The 21005-nt window shown below is 38.3% G+C and overlaps 1 protein-coding gene across 3 annotated transcripts in view; it reads left to right on the forward strand.

Annotated features, from left to right (window-relative positions):
* LOC120636057 (protein furry) overlaps positions 1-21005 on the forward strand; it is a 186965-nt gene that overhangs the window by 88019 nt on the left and 77941 nt on the right. For all 3 annotated transcript variants that reach the window (XM_039907326.1, XM_039907327.1, XM_039907328.1), the window contains exons 25-27: positions 16590-16712; positions 17185-17318; positions 19939-20040. In XM_039907326.1, coding sequence (XP_039763260.1) covers positions 16590-16712; positions 17185-17318; positions 19939-20040 — 359 coding nt within the window. The remainder of the gene's footprint in view (positions 1-16589; positions 16713-17184; positions 17319-19938; positions 20041-21005) is intronic.

Raw genomic sequence — 21005 nt, forward strand, 5'->3', positions numbered from 1 at the left:
AGACTCTAGTACTCCTAGATTATAGATTGAAACAGATGTGCTGTGTTTACTATTGGTTTGTAGACCTGTGGTTTAAAAAAATACCAATTCTATTGTAATCTTAACTAATGTTGTAAATGCGAAAGTGTGTTTGTTTATATTTCCTTCCTTGTCGCCCTAACTAAACTTTTGCCTGGTGGGAGGCTTCGAACGCGGCTAGTTGCCACCCTACTGACAAAGATTTGTCGCTAAGCGATTTAGTGCTCCGTTGCGATGTCTCGTAGAAACTGATTAGGGGTATGAGTACCATACTCCCTAACAGGTTAACCCGCTACCATCTTAGACTGCATCATCACTTGCGAGCATGTTGCGATTGCGAATCCAAGTAGCAGTAGATACTCGCTTTTAGAACTGAGTGTTTTTGTAAGTGCGAACATATATTAATTCATAAAAAAATCTTTAGAAATTACTTAAAAAAAAAGCTCAACATGATAGTTTTAGGTATTAAAAGGGCTTTTTATAATTTTTCGATAGTATGGCAAATACACATCTTAATATTTTAAAAGTTCGAGATAGCACGGCTCACAAGCGGTTTTCAACATCGAAAAAGTTGTTTGGCAGCGCGCTAGTAACAATAGAAGGTGTGCAAGCTAATACTAATAAACAGAGCATACAAATATTACAAACGAGTGCATTTACAGAAGTCCTGTAGTTCTAAACCCTTTTTCCATTCGCTGCAAATAACAAAGAACACTTCCTCTACGTGATCTAAATGTATTATCACTCCGACTATTTTAAGTAGTAGAATAAGGGCCCTAAAACTAAAAATCTCCTACGTTCCAGCATAGTAATCCATCGTTCCAGCTATTTTTCAAAGGTTCTATTTAAAATTTCGCCACACAGAACTACGATTATATTATAACTTTATAAAAAAGAGACACACAAGCACGCTCTACTCATTGGGTTCTATTGTTATATGGTAATCACTAAGAACTCACAAAGCAGTGGTAATACTTGCGGCATTTTTTACATTGAATTTAACTCGTGCGCAATTAATGACACGGTTCAAGTTGTTTGCTTGAAATTTTGCAAAACATTGACAAGAATATATTTAAGAAAGAAGAAAGGTGGTGCATTTTTGTGTTTTTATGAATGTGACTTAGGAAATTCGCGCTGCTACTCACCACATCATAAGCCAGTAGTCGAAAAGTGTACGCCGGTAGGTTGCAAGCCACGAAGACCGAGGAAACTTTGAGTAGCATAGTCGTCACACGCCGTTGCGAGCGCGCGTCGTCGGCGGGCGACGAGCCCACGCGCCCCGCGATCTGGTGCAGTGCGTTGTTCGCCCGGCAGATGTCCACCACAATCAATATGTTGACTATGACGATCACCAGCAGGGGTGTCGTGAACGACAGCATCGTGTCGATCACGTTAAAGCGCCTGGCGGCCAGCAGGTACGCGCGGTCTACGCTGCAGTACCCATCTCGCGGTACCGCGAACCGTAGCACTGGCGTGTTGAACGCGAGCGCCACAACCGCGATGGCCGTGGCAGCCAGGCGCGCGCGCGCCACTGTGCATACAGCGTTGCGGCGCAGCGGGTATTTCACCGCCACCAAGCGCTCTAGAGTGAACGTCACCACCAGCCACGAGCTGGCGCCGCACGACACGTACGACGCGTACATGAAGAACTGGCAGAAGCCGGCGCGCAGGAACACGTCGGAGAGCCCCGCCGTGTTCAGCCATGGCGGCACCAGCTGCAGCAGGAACACGGAGTCGGAGATCGCCAGCGCGGACATGTACAGGCTGGCGGACTGCAGGCGTAGCTTGCTGCGGTAGAACACGAACACGGAGAGCAGGTTGCCGACGCAGCCCAGCAGCACCAGCAGTGGCGTGTAGTACAGGTAGATCGCCGAAGCCACCGTCGACGCCCACACGTCGAACTGCGTCTGGTTCGCATCGGGCGGCGCCGGCGGCTCCAGCAATAAGTGCGTGTCGGACGCCATTTTGTCTGCCTACCGCGGCCCACGCGGCCTAACGCGCGCGAGATAGCGCGGCGCGCGCGGCGCCAGGGCCGCACGCGCCTTCCCCTCGCCCTTCCATTCGCGAGATCAACACACTGCTCTTCCGCCCGAAACGCAGGCGCGTATCCACTGTATAGCGTGCTCAAACATTTTTTTATATAAACCAGGTCCAACGATTGTCTTTTAATTCTGATTTGATTTAAAAATTGTCATTTTCATTACACTGCTACAATGTCTTGTTCTAAACACAAAGATTTAAACACAAACGCCAACGTTGCAGTTCAATAATTCTGGTTTGCTTAAAACAATCACCACCGTCAATGTATTCTACCGCTGGAAAATGTTCATGTACGTCTTCTATTGGCACATTACCTACTGCTATAAAAAGGTCAAAAAACTTGCTATGAGAGCTAATTTTAATTAGGTTCTTATGTTACAGTTAAGATTATCTCCCACAGTAAGTGTAGCTTGTAGCTTGTATAGCCCTACTTCTCTTTAGAATACGAAGTGGATAGTGTTGTAAATAACACCATCCCAAATAAATAAATAAAACAAAATAAAATATTAATAGCCACCACACTGCTACAATGCAGGCTGGCAGGCCTAGCTTAGTCGGCAAACACTATTATAACATGGTATCGATTATAATTAAATTGTAATGACGCTGTTAGTAGATCCCCATGACGCACGTAACGTTTTATTCTAGAGGCTTAGTAATAGTAAACTCAAATTAAAATTAAAGAAACTAATTATTCGGCCAACTCGGCCTCGATGAGGTGATTTCCGCAAGTTTTGAATTCGCGTCCTCGATATTTTAAAACTCACGTCCATAAACGATCTAATTGCATTATTTTGCCGCCATATATTTACTTAGTAACTGCGTCCCGAATGCGTGAACCGGCGCGCCGAACCGAACTCGACTCGTCTAGTCTGCTGGGCGGTCGCAGCGAAACGATATCATAAATATTATTCGACCAAATAAAATAGGGCAGGTGGGAGGAGGCAACGCTTAGCACGATTTAGCCGCTTTACACCCAAAGTTTGGATGGTTTTTCTATATTTAAGAAATGAACTTTCATTCTATTTTTGTAAATAGATAATAATATTTGTTTTTTATTGGTTTATTATCCCGTGCATTATCATTAGTTGGTCAAGTCAAAGTCATATATTTCATCATATATAGTCAACAATTATGTAAACAAATATGTATGAACGCTTCATAAGTGCCTGTGATAGGCCTACATGAATAAATAAATTTTGAATTTGAATTTGAATTTATATTTTCTTATTCAAATAGTCACATAGATGAAACCGACTTCTTGAATATGTGACTTGATGTGGAAACAATGAGTCTCAAACATTACATTTAAACTGGTATTTGGGCCTGCCTCTACTATCGAACGATCAGCAAGTAATTGGATGTACCATTTTCTTCCAAACAGACCCGTCACTCAGTTAACAAGATTAACAGTGAAAAATTTCACAGGAAGTGGCAGTAGATTTGTCTCAAGATATGGCTGAGCTCCGCCAGGTCATCAACAAGCTGAGTTTAAAGCGAAGTGAGGTCTTAGAGATTTAGTTAATTAAAATATAGACTTGCAATCAAACATTGACTGGTTCAACTTGAAGTTAACCAATGGTAATTTTATCGTTTTGTGTGTCTTGCCAGACAGCCCAACGTACCTGACCCCCTTCCTAAAACCAATCTGTGAATTCGCCGGCCATCTTGCCCCAGAATGCACCCCCTCGCTACACCAGTACTAATACTTAATTTTGTAAAAAAAAGTGATGCACGGAATTCAGATAACTATTCGAAGCGGCGCTTATGGGTGCAAGGCGTAATTATTGGAGTGTTTGATCGATGATTGTGCAGCGTTGTCTGCGATCTCAACTGTACCCTTAATATCAGATTTATTCGCTCGAAATCGTAGAGATGCTTTTGAGTAGCATTACACTCTAAAATTGAACTGATCAACTTGGCGTAGAAATGTGCTCTAATAAGTCCACACTTGAGGCAGTTCTCTGCCAGAAGATAAGCGATTCTTAAATGAGTTGAATGACTTCCACTTTATTTTGAAGTCGTAGCATTTCGAAACTCATATGCGATGCCACGATTGCGAGCCAGGCGAACTTATAATAATTTTACTGTTCCTTAGTAAAAATGCAGTATTTATTGGACGCGCGCTAACTTGGCATCGATTAGGCCGTTTTTTGAGCCCGCCGGCTTTTTATTTGTATTCTTAAATTGTATTTGTCGCATTGTTGTGCATTTCGTTATAAACCCGTACGTATCACGATAACAAGAACAAAAATATCGCGCATCTTAAAACCGTAGTGCGCGCTAACACTGCAAGATGCGAGTGGAACTCAATTTGGTAAATCATATATTTTGGCGATGTTACTCAATATCTCCGATAAATATCTTGACTTTACAGATTGTTTTGTGTCGTAAGCCTTTTTTTAACTTTGGTGAGAAAGTAATATTATAATGATATTTGAGATATAGCACCTTCTCAAGAAATAACGCAAAGGTCGAGCAATATGTACTTCATATATATAACTTTAACCCAATATATAAATAGGAGCAGCATTCCTTACATTCCTATGTAAGTAGCCTGTGTTATACAGCGTTGTCCCACCACACTGCTCCAATGTGGGTTGGCGGGCTTGTTAATAGTCTAATGTTAAAATATACCGTAACAATACACACATCGCCATCTAGCCCTAAAGTAAGAGTTGGTTGTGTTATGGGTACTATGATGACTGAAGAATATTTTAGTTAGTAGAAGCGTTACTTATACAAATCGGTTTCATTTTTTCATATCCTTGCTAGCTTGATCATTTTGTACCGGTAATAGATTTAATTTTATTAATCAGCTAGTTGTTTTCGAAGTACAATTCAGTTTCATTGAACGTGGCACCTCCCACTTACAAGACCACAGCACACGCCACTGAGCCTGGGAGGTCTACAAAAATATTCAGCATTTCGATTTCTATCAAATGAATTGTGATAATTCTCATGTGCCTGTAACTACACTGGCAACAACGCCCTTCCGACCGGAACACAGGAATACTGCTTGGCAGCAAAAAAAGCATGCCGGTGCTTTTATTATGTATAGTCAGTACATATATGAAAATTGAATTTATGTCCATAAAAATATAACAAAATTTAAAAAGAAAATGGGCTGTAACAACATAAATATTAGAAGCAAAAATAAACTCGATGTGCAGTTTACTAGGCTACACAAAATTGCAAATTCATTTCAGGGCAATTATATATTATTTTATAACAAATTACCAAATAAAATCTTTGAGATGTCTCTCAATAAGTTCAAAGTTTATATAAAACGTAAGCTTACAGAAAAATCCTATTATAATATTAAGGATTATTTAAACGGTAAAAAAGCTTGGGTGTGAATTTCTCTAGCTTTATAGCTTAATATTAATTTACTGGATGGTGATAACAAAAAAAAAATTACCGGGCTAAGTTTGTTGTGGGCTCTTCTTAGACCAGGGCAGTTCCAGACCAGTTCGGAACCCTCGTAGCTTTAGATTTAAGTTGGCGAACGAAGTTATCGCCATCCCCTTATAATTCTGTAAACATATATGTATGAACGCTTCATAAGTGCCTGTGATAGGCCTACACGAATAAAGAAATTTTGAATTTGAAATTTGAATTTGAATTTCTTCATAAAGCAATTACGAAATATATGACAATACTGGTGATTACCGCTATACAAATGAAGGCGCCGTGGCGCGGGGGCTGGTCTCTTCTAATTGCGGGTACTTACACTTTCTTGGATTGAAGCAGGCCTTACTTTGCGGAACTCCATGATGTATGATGAAAATAAAGCTTCATTTGCTATACTCCGCGAATAGCAGGAGAATCCGTATGGTGTAATTTATTATTTTTTCAATCCATATACTCCACACCAAACAGATCTTCGGCAATGTACCCTCTACGCACGATTCGCTCCGAAACCGGAGCATCCTCAGTAGATGTTGACTTTCATTGTATTGTCTTATTCATTTTCCGGCTTTTCGCAGTGTATAGCAAATTAAGCTTTATTTTCATACTAACACTTTCAACTTGGAATAACAAAGTAAGATAATCAAAGAATGCGCTTCTCACTCATTCAGTTTTTCCTAGACTTTTAAGTGCAAGGTAGTTCCATAATAAATGTCAGTTAGCATCCGACGCGTGTTTTATTACTCAGCACTGGCGACGAGTGAAAACAAATATCGATTTTAATCAGCTAATCTATGTCCGTAAAACTAGTTTTTTTGTGTTTAATCAGTAAATTTATAGAGGTGGTTGAGATGTTAAAAACAACCGCTAGTGTGACAATTAACTCTTTAAGATCCGTTTTTGCGCGATTTGGTCTCCCTTGCCAATTAGTGACAGACAACGGCCCTCCCTTCCTCTCCGAGCAGTTCAAGACGTATTGCCTTAAGAACTGTATTAAACACACGACATCAGCACCCTATCGACCTCAAGGAAATGGTGAGGCGGAAAACGCGGTTAAGACGGTGAAGAAAATAATAAAGCGAGCTAAATATGAAAGGGAGGACATATCAGTGGCATTAAACAGATTTCTGTTCCAATACCGAAATTGTGATCATGCGACCACTAAGGTTTCACCCGCCGTGGCTTTACTAGGTCATAGACTAAGGAGCAGGTTGGATGCCTTGCGGCCAGACGTTACTTCAACTGTCCGCGAGGAACAGGATAAGCAGAGAGCTAGGAGCACAGGGTGTAATAGGGCATTCGGCATAGGCGAAGCGGTACTGGTACGCGATTATACCAAAAGAACGGGGAAATGGTCTGAGGGTTTAATTTCGGAGCAAACGGGGCCAGTATCATATAAAGTCAAAGTGGGTAACGGAACGGAGTGGCGCAGACATCAAGACCAGCTTGCTCCGCTTAAGAATAATAATAATAGGTATTCCTTGTCTCGTGCTAGCCAACCGGAGGGGGAAAATAGTACTAGCGCTTTGAGAGCATACAAACGTTATAATAACCTAAGTAATAATTAGAGTACGTATAATATAAGAACACTTTTGTTATTGCACTTATTGTTATACTTTAAAGGGAGGTATGCAAGGTAGTTCCATAATAAATGTCAGTTAGCATCCGACGCGTGTTTTATTACTCAGCATTAAGAACATCTCTAGTAAACCCACAAGCGCATAATTAAAACCCTGTCTTACTGCTGACTTAAATAGGATTTAACACAACGCCTCGTCAGTCCAGCAGTCAGCTGGAAGTTGGCAATGTTAGATCATGAGGTCCCGCTTTCGATTCCCAGGTCGCGATGAAATATGGAATTGGGTGTTTCGGAAAAAAAACGCAGTATCACCCCTTTGTTAGGAAATTTACGGTTTGCCACGAACAGTAGGCCGTCATAACTAGTACTCCTTATTACTACGTCCTTATTACTATCACTATCATTTGATAATAATGGTTTAAGTCTGCCAATCCGCATGGCAGTGTGGTGGGTCTATTCCTATCATGCTTCCAATGACAGAGGACCCCTAGGCCCAACAGTGGGATGGAGCAGAACGGAAGAGCGCTGACCAGACCCTCACAAAAAAAAATTACGAATTCGAAAATAGGCGAGAATCGAACCCGCAACCTCTCCCGTATCAGCGACGCGGCGATCGCAATGGCGAGAGAATCGTACACACAGCCAATTGCGATCATCGATATAATCACAAGATCATATCGTTAGAATAAGAGTTTGTCCCAAATTGAAGTGTTACTTTTTGGGGTGCCTAAGCCCACCAGCACGCATCAGATAAGCATGGTATGGTGGTTGTTTTTCTGATATCAAAAAGCCTCGTTGGTCTAAAAGTTAACTAGTTTGACTAGGTGTAACGGGGTACAGCGTTCAAATCTCGCAATTGTAAGAGGCAATTTTTTTCTGCATAGAAATTTTCAGTTATTGCGGAATTAGTAAATTGACGTCGGCTTTCCCCATGCCTCGAGGATATTCATGACTTAAGCCAATTGAACCGTACTAGAGCAGCATGGTGCATTTTTATGACCGGGCCGTCCTCCCACCCGATTAGAACAAAGGTAATCTGGACATTATAAATTCCTAAATTTCCCCAACCGGGGTTCGAACCCAGAATTTATAACTTGTAAGACCACAGCGCTCATCACTGCGCCTGGAAGCTCGTCTAATTTTGGGCTAACGAAGATAGGCCCGACCCGGGTACCATGCCCTCAGATCTTGATGATCTTTTAACATTAGAACGACGCGCGATACAAAAAAATATATAACTTTATGCCACGCGACTCAGAAATCCCAGAAGTCGTAGTAGAAATCTTACATTGCGTTACTAAAACACTGACAGTTGAGAATGTGCATAAAGGCTAAATATTTTATTGACACTCTCATCAAATTGAAATTTGGCAAAGTATGCGTCGGTTATTTACAAATGGAAAATAAAAATTGGTTGCAATAATTAAATGTTTTATTTACCACTATAATTATTTTGAATAAATACTTTAAAAACCCGCCTATGGTTGCTACTCTTTTGTGTCAAGGAGATGCTGCTCAAGAATTTTATTACATCCTCATCAAATTGAAATGGGGCAAAGTATATGCCGTTAATTTTTAAATGTAAAATAAATTTTGAAAAAATCCTATTTAGGTTACATATTCGACGGAGATTTAAAGTTAAATCGCTGAAAAACTCACGTTCCTGATATCGGCGATTCCCACGGATGACATGCGATTGGCGTATATAATATATAAAAAAGAAAAAAAAAATATTTGAAAAGTTTTCGAAATTCACAGAATCGCACTCAATTATCGTCCCTTTATTTCAAATAAACACCGGTTTTAACTAAATAGCGAAAGTAGAATATTTTTTTGAGTCTTTGTTTGAATTATTTCACCACCGAACAAGTAGGGTCACCCGCACTGTACTATATAAGCAGGCGGTCCCTTGGTGCTCGAAATTCTAGTGCTTCTCGTAGCGCGATCTGCGGGCGACTGATGCGGGAGCGCACTCTTCACTGATATTTATAAGCTGGAGGGCCAGGTGGCCTCGTTGGTAGGCATCGGGAGGGCAGCGCTAGGCAGGTGTGGGTGGCGGCCCACACCTCCCAACTAATAGCTATGGTATGGTAGCGCTAGGTAGCTATATGTTACATATATATTTTAATATATAGCGATCTCGATGATTCCGATTTTAAAAAAGGTTTATTTAATATCGTACTTTATATTTTGAACCTTTGACACTAGCGGCTTGCACCACTGGTAATGTTAAATAATAGCCCCGACCCGCTGAACTGAAATTGTTTACGCGTATAAATAACTTCAATATTCCAGGATTGCCAAAAGGCTATTTTACTGAAATAGCCTTTTGGCAATCCTGGAATAAATTTTGAATGAAATTATGTTGATCCGCTTGAACGAATATACCTATATAAAGTTATTAATAAACCCGGTTGATTTTCTACTAACGCGGCATTTAACTGTTACAAAAATTGTTTTGACAATATAACAAGTCGGTTACTGTGAACCTACGACGTATGTTATTGCCAATTATTAGCTAAAAGTACTCGTTGAAGTTAGTTTTAACCGTCGCGCGTCTTGCCGACGGCGCGTGATGACGCGCGAGTTACATATCTGGGTACAAAGAAATATAATATATAAGGAACCTCTTACGCAAAGAAAGAGGGCCGTTTGTCGCCCATCGGATGCTTGATGTTATATTAATTTTATTTAATATATGTCATTACAAAAATAAAAAATATTAATGTTTTGTATACTCAGACTACCGAAATACCCTTTGAACACGGCAAAAGAAGTTTAAACACATCTTAATGCTTATATATTATTTTCCGTCTTACTGCTTTTTTTGCTAAAAAATATTTGCAGGGATTACTGATCAATTTGGCTACGCTTAATTTTTATTTAGCCAACAATAAATTGAAAATGTTCATCTCATTTTTGTTTCAACCTCCTGAAATCCCGCCAAACTATTCACAAACTATCCAAACTATTCTAAAGTGCATAGAGCATAAGAATAAGCATGCACTGTTTAAGAGTTTGTAAAACAAAAAACTCTACTGCGAAACTTATAAACCGTTATAATCCACTTGATGAACGAGCATTACTCCAGAAGATTTTAATTAATAAAGATAACATTGAATAACCGACTTACGTTCCTATTGTTTTGTTGAAAAAATGTCGTTTCGATAAAAAGATGCTGTGAGACATACTTCTTATACGGGTTTACATTGATTACAATTGCGTTAATAAAATACTAGCGAAGTGGTCGCGACTGCCATTGCAATTTGTACATGCGTTGAAATTAACACATTATTTTGTCCAAGTGTAGGCTAATTACTTTATTAAAAGAATATATTATAAGCTCGTAATGCCCGCGTAACTAAGCGATAAACACTATCTTAAGTACGTAGCTCCTAAATGAGAGGCTTTGCGAAAGATAATCTAAACAATAAGATGGAATTGATTTGGTAAGATCTCATTAGTTTAGTGCACCGAACGAGAATCTGCGATAGGTGTGCGGTTACTCAATTGGATTATTAAAGACTGAGTACCTCGGCGACCGAACTTCGATCGGAAGTTCTATTTTTTTATGGAGATTTATTTATTTAGGTATAGTTGAAATGCAAAACGTTGACCTAATTTTTATCTAAAACAAGAGTTGTATAGATACATGTAAATATATGAACGGCAGATATTTAAAAGAAAAAAATCATTAAAACAGTAAGTTCAACACTTTTCAAGACAATGTTCTCAGTATTGTTTTCATTGTGTGTAAAGTTACGTTTATGCGCGAGAGATACTAAATTTAAGAAGCAACATCTTCGCCAATGTTGATATAAATGTAAAGTTCACTAAATTTTGTAAAAGAAAGTCCCGCGCCTGCCTGTCTGTCTAAACGCGATTAAAAAAAAATACCAACGCACTATACGCTTAAACAATAGACGGAGTGCTTCATGAGGAAGGTTTTAATGTTTAATTCAGTAAGATTTTCTATGATTCTATGAACAATTCACTGAAATATGTCACAAAAATATGCCGACTGGCGTGCAGTGCAAAATATTATTTATTATTTAGTAACATTATTATTCTTTTTACAATTAAATATTTTCGTAAACAAAAATGATTATGCATATGTGTATCCTATAAATTATTCTAATCAAGCCTTCCGTTAAGAAGTTACGACGTATATAAAAATGCTATGCGTGAAAGTTTAAGTTTAGTTTTTTTTAAGTCCGATTTCTTACGTTCGCAAAACTGGAAAAACAATTTTTTTTGAAGGGGTGATAGCGCAGTGGTTGTAGTTGAGTTCACTTTCGCGGGGCCGAGTTCGAATCCCAGCACACACCTTTAATTTTTTTAAGTTATGTGCGTTTTAAGTAATTAAAATATCACTAGCTTCAATGGTGAAGGAAAACATCGTGAGGAAACCTCCACGCCTGAGAGTTCTACATAATGTTCTCAAAGGTGTGTGCAGTCCACCAATCCGCACTGGGCCAGCGTGGTGGACTGCGGCCTTAACCCCTTCTCATTGTGGGAAGAGACTGGTGCCCTGTAGTGGGCCGGTAATGGGTTGATGTGAAGATAATAATGACTAATTTAAATCCATCGATGGATTAGCTTTTTATCGCCTATTTTCTCACGCTTTCAATAATTAATAAAACTTTAAGCCACAGCAAAGTTTGGCCAGTTACAGCTACCACAATGATTGCCCGCTCACATATTATATTTGTTATTACTGTTTAATGTTTAAAGGCCACCATACCGAAATAAAGCAGGAGCAGCGTGTTGGATCTACGCTTTCACTAAAATATCTCTCTTAGAGACAACACAGTAGTAATAAAAGAAATAACTATTGTTTACTTTAGTAATATTATAATTCATTAAATTAAAGTTATGTTATAATATCAACTGCAAGATTCCTTACGAGATATAAAAAAATGCAAACCTTTTGGCACTTTAAACCGTCTTTCACGCAGCAATAAATGTTGTTTTATACGGTATACGTGATATAGGTTGACGTGGTGTTTATGTTTGTAAAAAGTTCGTAGACCAGAGACAATTTGCCCGGAATAACTCAATAATACTAACAGGTATGATGATTTTTAAGCCCAAAAAGAACTTCATAAATTAGAACCGTGATCTTTACGTCAGCTTTCAAACAAAATAAAAGGCTAATATGCCGCAAACAGACACACTGACACCCACGTAACATATAATAACTTTAGTTACAATAGCGTCAGGGTTTTAAAAAGTTAAGGTGTCATAGGTGTCCGTCATATCCGACGAAAGTCGCGCGCAGGCATGTTAGTTTTCGTCGGGACTTGGCTTGGAAATTTAAGTCCGAACTCTGTCTTACTAATAAGATATAAATACATACAAGGATTGACAAGCTAGGCCGGCAACGCAACGGCGTCTTCTCTGGTGCAACTTATGTTTATTCGCGCTCGTGAACACTTAACGTTAGGCGAACTGCACGACCATATTCCCGCAATTTGTATTAGAAAACACTTTGTATTAAAAATTATCACTACATACGAGAACTGCGTGCGATCACCACGTAGAAGCACAAATAATTTTTTGCAAGATTCAACCGTAGCTGCACATGATTTCACGGCAATAACGATTACAACACACAGGCTAAGTAGCTCGTTTCAGTTCTAAGAAGTTTTAACATTTCCCGAAATTCGTGGCAAACATCGTGGCGTAGTCCGTTCGGAAAGGCGCCCGGCAAACAACTGCTAAGGTAGAGCGGGCCTATTTCCGCGCGGCGTAACGCTGTAGCTCTGATATAGTTTTTATGTGACCGGCCGAATAGTAGGACTATTTTGCTAGTTTGGCGGTGCGTATGAACCAAAGCAAAGTACTTAAGTCGCAGAGTGTGGGGATGATTTACCTGAGTAACACTCATATTGACATATAACATTTGTTCTAAATTCGGGCCGGGCTTGCCCCTACAAATACTCTTTACAAAATGAACGTCCTACAATGCAATGCACTTATATACTGATCGAATGACCTATTGTAATGTTGTTTGTGTGTTTTACTGCAGAATAGAGAAGGAATTTTCTAGCAGTACAATCTTTGGCAAAGTGGACAGGGCAATAATGTTTGGAAATGTTGTCATTCAAAATGGCAAATCGTATTCATAAAAGTTATTGCTGTTTTATTTCCGGCAATTTATAAAACAAACTCACAATAGATTAATCTATTTGGAAAAACATTTTATATACATATAATTCCAGTCTGACTCTGAAATGAAATGAGAATGGATGAAATAAATTATTTTGAAAATCATTACTATTTAAGTAATTTAATATCAATTGGAACTTGTAGTGTGGTTAACGAAAATGATGAGCGATTTCACAATATTACATTACATAACTCATATTTTTGTATACTAACTGTTGCCAGTGACTTCTTTGAACTTTTTTTTTGGTTTTTTAAATAACCGCGGGAACCTATTAATTTCCCGGGATAAAACGTATTGTATATCCCCATCTTACAATATAAGCATGGGTGAACGCAACTATCACTACGTTTATTTATTATATTATGAGTCGAAAAAAAATTAGCTGTTTCTTTGTATTTTTTATAATAACCTTGTTTTGGCAATTACAAACACAAAAAAATATGATCCAACTTGAAGCAGTCGTTCGGAAGTTATATATATATATTTCAACAATTAATTTTTATTTTTAATAAAAGAAAGGGAGAAGGTATATAGATATCACGCCACTTTTATTTATTATAGTTTATAAGACCACATAGCCACATTTAGTCACATTAGACAGACCGATAGCGGAGTCTTTAGGCTCTTTTTAGTTACTGAATCCTAAAACAACAGGTCTAAAATTAGCGCTTTCTTTATAACAATGCACCCCGTATTGTTAGTAGGCCTTGTCAATATTGTTTACTTAAGTTGTTTGTATGGAAGTGAATTAACATCAATTCAATAGGAATGACTCGAAGACTAGAAATAAAAATAGAAACGCCACTTATGCTGTCATACATTAAAAGAAATATAATTCTAAACTGTTGCATTTTGTGATTCTAAATAAACGTATCGTAAAGCTGCGGATTTGAAATAGAACCGGAAGTTACAGGAAGCGGGTTCAAACTTTAATCTAAATATGTAAAAAAAATCTTTGATTTGTGTGGTATATTATTTCGGAATAATATATTTTATTATTTCATAGAATTCGAATATGTTTTGTTTTGTTTGTCTTAAAATAGAGTATATTATGAAAATCTCAACACAACAGTCGATATAGAATATAGAAAATGCCAGTTCTGATTTCTTAAGTACGTAGTACCATGTTAAACGGGTCGTAGTCATAAATGAAACTCTCATAAGCTGTTCCCGCCCCTGTTATTATTTCGTTTACCTGATGCCTAAGTGACTTACTGTCATTTTAAATGTCCTTCAACCTTCCTCATGAATTGCGCTATCAAATTCCAAAAATAATTTTGATATCTTACTGGTAGCTACAGAGTTTAGCGTGTTCGTAGTTAGAAGTCTTATAAACTTGTCCTTAACAATTTCTTTAGCTTTCTGAATGCACGTCAAGTCGCGGTCTTAGTCATTATAACCATGAACCGTATAAGAAGTACGCTGCCTTACACCGCCAACCCGTGTTTCAGCAGCAAATGAATGAAAGCTATATTATTTCATAACAAAATATCGAATCTTTGAGAAATCTCTCAATAAGTTCATAATATTTTTAAATTCTTTGAGTTAGCGAATGTACTTGTCACCTTCCTTGAACGCCTCCTAAGTTCCTGTGATAAGCCTACAAGAATAAAACTACTTTTTGAATGGGAATTTGAATCATTCTCCTCCATCCTGAAAATGAGGAGGCCTGGGCCCAGCAGTGGGATACAATAGAGGCTTAAAATATTGGTGAATGTCGTCGTGATTATGTTGATCCTCAGCTATTTAATGTGTCACAATTATATGAGGGAAGAGGCCACTTGATCACGTCATTGTAGTGATAATTGTCTCGTCGGTCTAGTGGTTAACTTGTTCAACTACGGATCACGAGCTCCTGGGTTCGAATCCCGGGTCGGTAAAAGTTATATTGTGTATTTTAGCTCCTGGTTAGGAAAGTGTAAGTTTCAACCCCCTTGCCTCGGAGGGCATGTAAAGCCGTCGTCGTTATCAGTGCTGAACCGGAGCTCAGAGATTTTGTGCCCGGAGATAACGCCTTCGTCAGTCTCCATTATCACAACATCGTCATCATCCGCAGCCTGTCAACGTCCCGCTGCTGGGAACAGGCCTCGTATCTCACAGAAGAGACGGTTTTAGATCAAGGAGCTACCATGCTGCTCCAATTCGGGTTGATGTAGAAGTGAGAAGAACAAACATTAGAAGTGTATTTTTGCTGCAAAAAGTTTAGCAGGTTAGCGGTATAGAAAAAACTCCGTGCTAAATAAGAAAAGTGCGAATTATAGTTATTATGAGTTAATTATGAGTTATTTTGCTAACTTTTCACTTTTTTAAATGTATTATTTTATTTACAGTAACTTTTTTTTATTTCTGCGCAATCCAAAAGTAGAGTCGAGCACTTGTTGCACAATCTACTATTTTTTGTAAGGAAGAATATTGTTTGCCTTACAATGTAAATTGAAAAGCACTTTTAATTAAAATTATTGTCGACATAAAATGCGTTATTGAAACGTTCCTATGGACTTTTTGTTGAACATAGTATTTACGTATGACATACCATTTTGACAAGGCACGTGTAGCTCGCCATATGGCATTCTCTGGTTTGCTTTACAAATACCGATACACAATGAAATAAATAATTTCCTACACTTTGTTAATCGCTAGGATTGTAGCTATCTATATGTGAGGGAATTCCAACGCCTTTTACAGAACTGTTATAGGTTGTCCAGATATTATTATAGGCATTTCACTGAAAATAGACTTAACGAGGCGCAAGGTGCCGAGTCGCGCAATAGCAATCATGCATTCAACATGTCTAACGGTTTTCCACGTCTGAATGATTAGTTAATCGGTCAAGTCGTTTTTGAAGTTTGGCCATTGACAATAAAACAATATGAAACACAAAAACACTTTTTCCCACGTATTAGTTTTTTGAGTAAAAATCAAAGTAACAAATGAATTCGGATTTTTTTTACTAAACATACAATGATATTACTAAATATCGTATAAACGCAAAATGAACTACACTATTCAAACAACGGAGTAACAAACGTACGAGTGATATAACAATTTTGACCGGAGTTTCAAAGTTTGGTGGAGAGAGCATTGCATGAAGTCTTAAGCTACTTTTTACACTTTTCGCATGAGTGAACTGATATTGAACTTTTACTGTTATATAGGAAATAGACTTTATGGAAGAGGTAATAAAAAAGAAATTCTAAAGTCTCGTTCGATTATGCGTCAAGTTTTGAACTCATGACAGACTCCTACCAACTTGACTTCCATCGCGGTGGATGATGTCAATATTGCCTAACGTGAAATACTGCGATATTAATATTTATCTCCATGCACTGGCGATGTGGAAGCTGTGGTTACAGATTCGTTTTGTTACAGGTTCGGAGAAGGGTCGCGGCACTCTCGACGTATTGCTGTGCACTACCTACTGCCGATCACAGCTCTATCTATCCCGGCAATTGTCGCAACTACATCCCGAACTAACAATGCCAATGTTTTCTGGTAAGTCTATTTTCTGATAGCCTAGTAGTTAAGGCTTCGGCTTCCCTTTCGACGTTCCGGAGTTTGATCCTTGGTAACAACCCACACCTCGCTATCTAGCCCCAAAGTAATCGTAGCTTGCCCTATAATTAACAAAACTTATTTATTAAAAAAATATAGATATACAACAAGACACTGAAAGACATTCTTGTTCATCACACAAACATTTTCCAGTTGTGGGAATCGAACCGTAACTGCGCCAATCAGCCGTCTAACTTTTGAGACGCCAATTCTGTCTACTTCTCACTAGAATGTACCACCGATTTGGACTGATTCTATCTAAAAAAAGCCATATGTAGGAAAAGGGTAACTCTAAAATTGTGTTTAATTTGAAAGAATTGTAAATATCTCCCAAGCTATCTTTTCATCAATTGTTAAGTCACATCCACTATTTTGAGGAAGCTGTTTATATGTGTTTGTTTGCTTGCCGCAGAAATCACGGCGCGTTTTCAAACGGCCCGTACGGAAGTGCGCCAGCTATTGCTGCAATACCTACTTCCCTGGCTCGTGAACATTGAATTGGTGGACCCCAACGTGCCGCCGGCGAACCCGCTCTCCTACATACAGGTGTGTGCAGTTTCCCTCGACATTTTGTACCTTTACCTACAGTTTTTGGCGCAAAATACTGGACCGATGCGCTTCCTGCTGAGCAATAACTTTCTTCATACAAACAAATATATTTACAACCACTTTTAAAACTCGTATTTAGTTTTACTCGCAACGAAACGCATACACATTGCAGGTGGCATTGACCAAAGGAATAATTGAAACAGTTAACGATGGGTAAGAACTATGGAAAAGTTTGTTTCACAAGCTCAATAATGTATTCTACGTCAGTAGTAGTCATGTTTAATGTTTATAGGTTACCTTTGTAATAAAATTCTACTAATCTAATAAACAGCGTTTTAAGAAAGAACTCTTAAAATAATTATTCGGTGAATTATTTCTCAAGATGCCAGTCGGATTGGAATATTTTATTTTGCTTTTGATATTTTGCCCAAGTATTGACGAAGGTATTTATTATGCAAAATTATATCAAAATCAGTTTAGTCGTTAAGCTGTTAATAGGCTACAAAGTATATATTCTTCTTCTCTCAAATTATTATCAATAGTATGGTATTGCAAGAATTGCTTAAGAGTTAGAACTAAACTTAAGTTAAGAAATAAACTTTCAAGTCTCATATAAGCAATAGCACGATCCTAATATATAAGACATCGTTATTGGTCTCACGCGGAGATCCTAGTTATTGCAATTCAAAACTAACAATTCGACAAGATTATGATTGACTAGATCTTTATGATAAGTTGGTAATATCGGCCTGCACCGACGAGGGACTTTTATCCGGGGAAATACTATCACCATGCTTTTTTCTATCGTTTTTGCAAGGTTGTGTTCCGTTCTGAAGGGCCTGGCTGGCGCTTTAATTACGGGCACATGAGGCTTCAAATCTACGCCTCACGGCGACAAGCTAATGGACTTTTCCATTTGACTAGAGGTAAAAAAAAATCCGCCGAGTAAAATGCAAACCAGACAATATCGCAAGCAGTGACTTACTTAGGTATATAAGCAACAATTAAGGCAGAACCTAAACATGAATACTGTAAAGCGGGAAATCATATCTCTCTGAACATGTTATTAAACGACATTCTTCATCTGGTCTATAAGGTAGGGAGCGGGCATCGCACAGTTCTCTTGGGAGATTGATTTTGGTTATAAATAATATGGCATAGGAGAAGATTTAATGGGCAGTCCCAATCTAAAGTTTCTTCAGTCGCCCTAATGGCTTATATAATATTGCCAAAGAGAAAAGGATTACCTTCTCCCAGGATAGAGAAAGGACAAAAAAAGCGTTTCACGTTTGTGGCTGTCGGGGGTGCGGGCTATCTAGAAAAACGACGGAATCGACGATCCATATATGAAGATACGAGATTTTGTATTAATAATCGAAATAATCTTTCCACTTTGTGGTGGCTTTTGAATACAGTTTTGAAAGAATATTTTATTAAGTTTTCATAACATTTGTCTTTTCTGGTTTCACATTTTAAGTTTACCTACGTGTGCTCCGCAGTTGTATTTTTTCCTGTTTGATGAAATATATTTGTTAGTGTGAGTGTCTACTCTTAAGGTAAACGGAAAAAGGTTTATGGGTAAACTATACGGGAAAAAATTATAACAACTCCTATTACTAGCTTAAACTAGTATTACAGTTATTTGTATAAAGTTGGTTAATTAAACTTTTGATAACTATAAATTCATATTGGCCAGATATTTTATTGAATTGATTAGGTTTTTTACAAACACCTTCAAGTTAGTAGTTTTCAAGAAACAATTAAAATTATATTTGATTAACAACCAATGCTCATGAGTTGGTGGGTATTTCGATATCAATGCGACTGCATTATCGATACACTGCAGACCTATTTGGATTAGATTAGAATATCATATTAACCTATACTACGATGGTGCATGCGACATTCTACCTTAACGCCAAATCTGCATAGCTCATAATGCACTAAATTAGCCAGTGATAGGGCACGCACATTTCTGCAAGTAAGAAATCGCGTAAATGCTGCTGTCCTCATAGGTACAGCAATGGTATGTTACTGCAGCGGTCAGCAAACATACTTTTCTCTAATGGTGCGCGGAAATTAAAACTAGGAAGTATCTCGGTAGAACTTTGTAATAAGAATGCAGTTGTTGAATGTGTTTTAATATTTCAAATTTAAATAAAATTACTTTTTAAATTAACTACGAACAACAATATATTTTCCCGCTTCTAAGTGTTAATTCATTTTTTTCTATAATAAACAGCTTTTTATTCTTTTTATTTGCAAGCTAGTTTAAAATTTAAATAAAACGTTTTATAAGTTAACTTCTTGGTTTCCATGTTTACGAAGGATTATAGGTCGTTCCATTTTTAAATTAACACAACAGATATGAGTTTACTATATAATTTATTTGGCTGCTAAATTTTCGTACAACTTTAGCCGGCCGCTGCTCCCGTGTATTTGGCCAGTACAGCAATTGCGATTAATGTCGAAGAAGGTTGTTCAAATAATACTCAAATACCCAAGCATCGAGTAGATTAAATTCATGAGAAATGCCCCTTTGTATTCCAATTATCCGACGTACACTGCGAAGGGAAGTTCTGGTGAGTGTAGGGTTAAATGTGGAATTTTGTTGCAGTACTACGCCGCGGAGGCGGGACGCGCGGGGCGCCGCGAGGGCCTGGGCTCCGTGGAAGCCACGGAGATGGTGCTCAACAATCTCTTCTACATCACCGTGAAGGTTAGTTTTCAAGACACTGTGTCCGTGTAACTCATATTCTTGAAATTTAGAACTTATATATTAAGAACTAGGGCTGGTTTTCCCTAGACAATGCGTCCTCTAGGTGGCGAATCAAAGAACACTCGTAATCCTTAGAGACAGTGAGTATAGGAGAACAAAATGTACCCCGCAGATCAACAGGTTGGCCCCGCTGGGCTACTCGGACTTATTATAAGAAGCAGACCGCTCGAGTGGCAGAGGTTTTGTAAAAGGTTGTGGCATCTCAAGCCTAATTTGGCAAGGAGGCTCTTGATTTAATTAATGAAGCACCCTAAATGACGAACGATTTAATAATAGGGACGATTGCCTGGCTATCTAGTCCTGGAAAAATTTAAGCAGTTAGAACAGTGATCCCGAGTACACAGGATACGGCTAAAGCAAGAGATAAATATCTAATTCACGTGTTTTTTTCTGTGGTAAAATGTCGAATAAAAATCCGCACGCGAAAGTGACATAACAATCAGTCCTCATCATCTTCATCATACCAACCCAATACCGGCCCACTACAGGGCACGGGTCTCCTACCACAATGGTCCGTAGTCCACTAAGCGGGCCTAGTGTGTTGGTGGACTTCACACACTTTTGAGAACATTGTGGAGAACTGTCAGGTATTTCTCCCCCGGTTGAAGCAAGTGATATTTGAATTGCCTAAAATGCATTAACTAAGAAAAGTTAGACCGGAGTGCCGGGATTCGAACTCGCTCCCCTGAAAGTAAAGTAGAAGTCCTATCCCCTGGGCTATCATCGCTTTCAATGTTACTCTCCGTCAATTAAAGTAACTCTGTGCAAAAATCAATCTGATTAATTGCTTAGTTAGGGCGTAAAAGAAGGACAGGCAAACAAACAAACACACTTTCGCATTTATATATTAGTAAGGATTATAGTAATTTAACAATTTCGTTTATTTGTTAAAAATCAGTGCCACA

Source organism: Pararge aegeria, chromosome Z, assembly GCF_905163445.1.
Source record: "Pararge aegeria chromosome Z, ilParAegt1.1, whole genome shotgun sequence".
Taxonomy (NCBI): Eukaryota; Metazoa; Arthropoda; class Insecta; order Lepidoptera; family Nymphalidae; genus Pararge; species Pararge aegeria.